The sequence below is a fragment of the Danio aesculapii genome, chromosome 16 (assembly GCF_903798145.1).
Source record: "Danio aesculapii chromosome 16, fDanAes4.1, whole genome shotgun sequence".
Classification (NCBI taxonomy): Eukaryota; Metazoa; Chordata; class Actinopteri; order Cypriniformes; family Danionidae; genus Danio; species Danio aesculapii.
Genome location: NC_079450.1, coordinates 538075 through 545574, shown reverse-complemented (window position 1 = coordinate 545574; position 7500 = coordinate 538075). Strand labels below are relative to the sequence as shown.

At 46.1% G+C, this 7500-nt stretch overlaps 1 protein-coding gene across 3 annotated transcripts in view; it reads left to right on the top strand.

The window, feature by feature from the left end:
- The window catches only part of clk2b (CDC-like kinase 2b), a 28208-nt gene that overhangs the window by 17775 nt on the left and 2933 nt on the right, over nt 1–7500 (top strand). For all 3 annotated transcript variants that reach the window (XM_056475328.1, XM_056475330.1, XM_056475329.1), the window contains 4 exons: nt 3909–4038; nt 4126–4208; nt 4527–4606; nt 5023–5113. In XM_056475328.1, coding sequence (XP_056331303.1) covers nt 3909–4038; nt 4126–4208; nt 4527–4606; nt 5023–5113 — 384 coding nt within the window. The remainder of the gene's footprint in view (nt 1–3908; nt 4039–4125; nt 4209–4526; nt 4607–5022; nt 5114–7500) is intronic.

The window sequence follows — 7500 nt, the reverse complement described above, 5'->3', positions numbered from 1 at the left end:
TCCGGCCCTTCGTAGATCCAACAGCACCCGCCGCAGGCGGGATAGATGTTCTTCCCATGACTCCGAGTGGACAACCAGATCATCGAGGTAAGCTGCTGTATATGGCTGGTGGGGCCGCAGCAAGATGTCCATCATTCTCTGGAATGTGGCTGGGGCCCCGTGGAGCCCGAAGGGAAGAACCCGGTACTGCCAGTGTCCTCCGGGTGTAGAGAATGCGGTTTTTTCCCTGGCCTCCGGACTAAGGGGCAGTTGCCAATAACCTTTGGTGAGGTCCAGAGTCGAAATGAATCGGGCTCCACCCAGTCTGTCCAGCAGCTCATCCACCCAGGGCATGGGGTACCCGTCAAACTTGGACACTTCATTCAGCTTTCTGAAGTCATTACAGAAGCGGAGGGTGCCATCGGGCTTCGGTACCATTACTACAGGACTGGACCACGGGCTGCGTGAAGGTTCGATTATCCCCAACTTCAACATCTTTTCGATCTCTGTGCTTATAGCCAGCCGGCGAGTTTCTGGCACTCGATAAGGCCTTTGCCGGATGATGGTGCCCGGTGGGGTAATAATGTCATGGTGTATGATTGACGTTCGGCCCGGTTTTTCACAGAACACATCCTTGAACTGACCAACCAGGGCCTGGAGCTCCCCCTTCTGGGCAGCCGAGAGCTGTTCTCCTATATGGACCACTGGTGTATTCTCCTCTGTAAAGGCCACCAGGGTGCCAGGGGGTGCCATCCAACGTTTCATTAGATTTATGTGATAGAGTTGTTCTTCCCGCCTTCGTCCCGGCTGACGTACTCTATAATTTACCGGACCCACCTTCTCAACCACCGTGTATGGACCCTTCCATGACGCTAAGAACTTTGATGTGGTGGTGGGTATAAGAATCATCACTCGGTCACCCGGATGGAATTCTCTTGGTTGGGCTGGCCGGTTATATATTCGTTGCTGGGCGCGTTGGGCTTCGCGCAAATGGTCTTGGACAATAGGCATTACTTTGTCTATGCGTTCCCTCATGTCCCGTACGTGTTCAATTACCGATCGATGGGGTGCTGGCTCCTGTTCCCACGCCTGTCTGGCCACATCTAATAAGCCACGGGGTTGTCGGCCGAACAACAGTTCGAATGGAGTGAACCCTGTGGACGCTTGGGGTACCTCTCTGATGCCAAATAACACGTACGGGATCATGATGTCCCAGTCGCGCCCGTCTTCTGTCACCACTCTGCGGAGCATGCGTTTCAGGGTTTGATTAAACCGTTCGACGAGTCCATCAGTTTGAGGGTGATATACTGATGTTTTCAGTTGTTTAACCTTCAGCAGGCGGCAGAGTTCGGCCATCAGCCGGGACATAAAGGGCGTGCCCTGGTCAGTCAATATTTCCGCCGGTATTCCCACACGGCTGCACAGCAAAAATAATTCTTTTGCGATTGCGGCTGATGTGGCTTTCCTCAGGGGAATCGCTTCGGGATAACGGGTGGCATAATCCAGGATTACAAGGATGTGTTCATGCCCCCGGGCCGACTTCGGCAAAGGCCCTATCAAGTCCATACCAATGCGGGTGAAGGGTACATCAATGATGGGTAATGGTATTAGAGGGCTGGGGGGAGGTCGGTGGGGAGACGTTTGTTGGCAGGTATTACAGGCTTGACAGTATCTTCTCACGTCTCCTTCAAGTCCTGGCCAGTGAAATCGGTCTCGGATTCTTTTCACCGTATTTCCTGCTCCTAGATGCCCTGCCATTGGGTGGGTATGTGCCAGCTCTAATACCGTCTCCCTTTTGTTCTTTGGAACCACCAACAGGGTTTTCTTTTCCCCCCGCCTCTCTGCGACGCAGTATAGCAGACCACTGATGACTACAAAGTGTGGGAGGGGGTGAGGGGTGGGAAATCGATCCTTCCCATCTACAGCTCTTACTTGTGGCCAGCAATTTTTTAATGTTTGATCCTCTCGCTGGGACCTCCCAAAATCGCCTCCTGTAGTGATCTGTTGAAAAAGATCAAAATATAGATTAGGCGAAATTGTAGACTCACCCCCTTTGTCGCTTTCGGTGGCCAGTAATGCTGGCTGGCGGTCCCGCCGGGCCCGAGCCTTTGGTTGTCTTCTAGGACGCCCCGTTGGAGTATTATGCAGTGCTAGGAGCTCGTCGAACCCCGGCCAGTCTCGGCCCAGGAGGAGGGGTACAGGGAGATCTGGAACCACCCCCACTTCAACGGGCCAGCTACCTGGCTTAGCTGCAATCGTAACCCTCTGTGCTTGTACATAGCGTGTATCCCCATGTACACAAGTTATTGGTATTCGGGCTTTGCTTTCTCCTCTTCGTCTAATTACCCCAGGATGTACCAGTGTGATGGCGCTCCCCGTATCCAATGTGGCTGTTTGCATCTTCCCATCAAGAGAGACTTTTCGGGAGGGGGCCTCGGGGGGGATGGTACGATGTACAACACATCCTGCGAGCCAGGCCGGGGTCGAGTGCACTGGTGGCTCCGTGGGCATCGGCTCATCCAAAGGGCTGGGGACCGCCGGTCTGCTAACTGGTCTTGATGTGCCCTCCACGAGTCGCCATGGTGGATGTGCCTTTCGGGGTGGCAGAGCCGCTCTCTCTCCAGCATCGCGGGCTACAAGAGCCTCAGCCAGCTCCACAGCTTCCACCAAAGCGGCTAAAGATCCCGGATTTCTCATACTGGTGAGTCCGCGTAACCGTCTGGGTAATGCTCGTAACAATTTTTCAACAACCACTTTCTCAGCGACCTGGACGCCGGAGGGGTCCCCCCCTAATAGCCACAGTCGGCCGAGACGTGAAAGCTGGGCAGCTTGGGTGCGCACCGGAGTTTTCTCATCATATGTCCAGATGGCAAATTGCTGGGCTGCACTAATCGCAGAGAGCCCCACTCTGGCCAAAATCTCCTTTTTTAATGCTCCATAATCATCATTCTTTGGGGCTTCTAAGGAATAATATGCTCGTTGAGCTTCACCGGTCAGAAATGGGGCTAATAGCTTCGCCCATTCTTCTTCTGGCCATTTTTCTCTCTCTGCGATTACCTCAAAAGTGTGAAGGTAGGCATCAATATCGTCCAGGTCGCTGAGTTTGGTTAAATGTTGGTGTGCATTTATCTTCACCTCAGGGAGGGGTACCCGTCCCGCCGCCTGGAGGAGCTGATGTTCCAGTCTTTCTTGTCTTGCGGCAAGCTGCTCCGAGATTTTCTGCTGTCTAGTTGTGACTTCCGCTAGGTGGCGTATGACCTCCTCCATGGACATGCTGTCTCCGGGAAAGCACCCGAGGAAGAGAGAGAGAGAGTGGATGCCTCGTCTGTAACACACAATGGAACAGTCAGAACAGCAGGGTTTTTTTTTTTTTTTTTTTCACCGGGTAAGTCTGTTTGTGTTTTAATTCCACTCTATTTCTACCCGCATTCTCCACCAGTTGTGGCGAGTTAGAGGGAAAACACTCACACAGAGGGTTGTAGTACAGACTTTTCCCCGGAGGGTGATTTATTTACAAGTATAATGTGCAGTGGATAGGGGTGTAAAGGTGCTCTTCTGGCCAGGAAGCGTGCAGGTGCTCCGGGGATAGAGAGTGGGGCCGTGATGGGTTGGTCGGTGGTTCAGCAAGTTAGCTGCTTGAGTCCGCTGGGAGAGAGAGAGAGACACAGAGGTTAGCTCGGGAGTCATTGGTAGAATGAAGCTCACCCTTGGTTGTCCCGACGCTGCTTATATCGGTGTCCCTTAATGACTCCCAGCTGTGGTTGATCCACTGTGACGAGAAGGCAGCTGGGGTGAATTTGGGACCATGGCGACATTGAATTAGTATACTCGCCACAGTGTGTATATGTGTTTATCTCTCACTCTAACACACTTTCTATCTCTGTGTGTATATGTGTGTATTAATGTGTGTGTGTGTGTGTGTGTGTCAGAAGTGTGACGAGCGCTCCGTGAAGAGCACCGCGGTGAGGATTGTGGATTTCGGCAGCGCCACCTTTGACCATGAGCATCACAGCAGCATCGTCTCCACACGACACTACAGAGCACCAGAGGTCATTCTGGGTAAGAGCGAATCCTGTGTGTGTGTGTGTGTCTGTGTGTTTGTGCGCACGTGTGTGTGTGTGTGACTCTCTGTCTGTGTTTCTGTAGAGCTGGGCTGGAGTCAGCCGTGTGACGTCTGGAGTATCGGCTGTATACTGTTTGAGTTCTACTGCGGATACACACTCTACCAGGTGTGTGTTTATGTGTCTCTGTGTGCGTGTGTGTATTTGTTCTGTTTGAGTTCTACTGCGGATACACACTGTACCAGGTGTGTGTTTATGTGTCTCTTTGTGTGTGTGTGTGTATTTGTTCTGTTTGAGTTCTACTGCGGATACACACTGTACCAGGTGTGTGTGTGTGTGTGTGTGTGTGTGTGTGTGTGTGTGTGTGTGTGTGTGTGTGTGTGTGCGTGTGTGTGTGTGTGTGTGTTTGTGTTCTGTTTGAGTTCTACTGTGGATGCTTATTAGTGCATCTGTAATCCATAAGTTTCTGTCGTGTGTGTGTGTTAGACTCATGATAACAGAGAGCATCTGGCCATGATGGAGCGAATACATGGACCTGTTCCTTCCAGAATGATCCGCAAAACGAGGTCAGAAACACACATTGATTGATTGATTGACTTGACTGACTAATTATTTAACTGATTGATTGATTGATCAGCAGATTGATTGATTGATTGATTAACTTGACTGACTGATTATTTAACTGATTGATTGACTAGTCAGATGATTTATTGATTGATTGACTGATCAGCAGATTGATTGATTGATTGATTGATTGACTTGACTGACTGATTATTTAACTGATTGATTGACTGGCCAGCTGATTTATTGATTGATTGACTGATCAGCAGATTGATTGATTGACTTGACTGACTGATTATTTAACTGATTGATTGACTGGTCAGCTGAGTTATTGATTGATTGATTGATCAGCAGATTGATTGATTGACTGATTGTCAGTGAGTAGTGTCCAGTGTAATCATGGTTTGACCTTTGCCCTCAGGAAGCAGAAGTACTTCTACAGGGGTCGTCTGGACTGGGACGAGAGCACGTCAGCGGGTCGATACGTCAGAGAGAACTGCAGGCCGCTGAGGGTGAGGGAACACACACACTGACCTTTACTATATAGTGTGCATGAACACAAGTGCTCTAGCTATGCACCTGTGCAGCATACTAATATAAATAGACAAATACATAAATAAATGGACAAAATAAAGTGTATTACTATTTCATATGATGCTCTTTTGTTTATTTCATGATGTCATAAACTGCTTTGTTCACGCTAATAGTTTTCTTCATTTATATGAGTGCCATATAACACACATTACGGGGATGCAGACACAAACAGCATCGCGACAAAGCTGCAGTCTTTTACAGTAGTGTTGACTTTTAGCATTTTATTTAGTGATATTGTGTCATGTTGGACCTGTAATCATGCACATGGATTTTGTTTTCACTTAATAATAGAAACCCTCATTTCAAAACTGCATGATGTGTGTTTGCTTATGTTTTCTTTAACTGATATTTAATGTGTTTTTTTCATGCAAAACAATAGGAAATCAGTGACAAGATTGACTTGTTCACACTGCTGTATATATGATGAGCTACTAAAAATGTTTATGATTATTATGTAGTGACTTTAACTGAGGAATAGTGTGTTGTATTTGACTGTACATGGAGTTTTTAAGGCCCCTTCACACCTAACAGGATCACTGTAACATTAAAGATCCAGTTGTATAAATGGATTCCAGTGTTAAAGAACAGCAGATCTACAGCGACACACACACAGAGGAGCCATATCCACACTCTCAGGAGAATTACTCCCAGATCATGAGCTATAAAACACAGACAGCCAATCAGAATCCAGATCTCCAGACACCACTGATGATGTTCAGCTCTCGCTTAGTGATCAGGACTATCCTGGAGACTATTGATTACACCATAGAGAATAATGATCAGCTAATAGATGAAGATCTGAAAGTCATGCTGACGGACTGAAGAGTAACAGTAGTGCAGGACTCCAGTGTGTGTGTGAATGCTGGAGAACTGACTGTGGTTGCTGAATGGAGTGTTTGATTAGATTGATTCCAGTCAGCAGATCAATAGTGTGTTCAGATGCAGCTAGAGGCACACTGAGACTGACACCTGCTGGACACTACAGAGAATACACTATTAATAGTGTGAATACTAGACTATTAACATCATTATTGTTCCTCTGTATGTGGAGACTTATATATATTCATCATTATCAGATGACTAGAATATCTCTATTTGGAAAGGATTGATCATGTTAGTTTGATTTGGGATGGTTCTGCAGCTGGAGTTCATCTGCATAACATCTAATAAACAATTTAAATGCAATAATACAACAATATACGATTGAAATAAACAGAGTTTTATCATTTTCCCGAGTCTAACAGTATTCAGATATAGGAATTAAATAATAGAGATTAAAATAATTCAATAAAATTAATCATTATTAAAGTTACAAACTGTACACTTTCTTATGCCTGGGTGCTTTTAAAATCATGATACAGTCAAAAACACATGCAAGTCGGCACCAATAGCCTAGTGGTTAGTGCATCGACACCGCACTGAGGTGCTTGCGGCGACCCGAGTTAGATTTCCAGCTTGAGGTCCTTTGCTGATCCTTCCCCTATCTCCGCTCCCCACACTTTCCTGTCTCTAATCTCCACTGTCTTATCAATAAAGGTGAAAAAACCCTAAAAAATAAATAAAAAAACACATGCAGATGATCAACTATGATTTGAACTTTTTATTGATTTTTCTTATTTCAAATAATGCAGATGAATATCAAATACAGAGCATTAACATGATAAATAAATACAAAATAAATAAATACGATAAATAAATAATGTTATATAAATTGAGTTAGTAAACCAACCAAAACACACATAAGGACAAAAATTAAAAAGGAAAAAGAAAAAAAGGGTGTTGGGGATCGGTTGCTAATATTATAACCTTAATTATTATTTTGTCTCATTACATGTTTGCTAACATTGTGGGTCGTGGAAATTTAATAATTTTCCCCATTTCCCAAAATAAATTTCAATTCTTCCATGTAAACTCTAGGAGAGTTTTTCAAAAGCTGCAACTCGTGCTAACTCTCGAAGATCCACTGGACGATCGGAGGTCTACTGGAAGATTTCCTCTGTTTAACAATCCCCTGTTTGCCTAGCATGATACAGCTCTGTATCCACTGTGATTCAGCTTTATTCATGTGGCTTAAGGGACACGGGTCAGCAAATATGTATAAGCTTGGGCCAAAGTCATACTGGGTCTGCAATATCTGTACAAGATATTCATGCACCTCTCTCCAAAAATGTTGGACTCCTGGGCACTGCCATAACACATGAAATAGTGTCGCCAGCATCACCAGCATTCTGGATTGTTTTTGAAACCTGCTCTGAACAGTCTCTTAGGAGTCTAGTAAAATCTGTCCAATTTTAAACTGTATGAG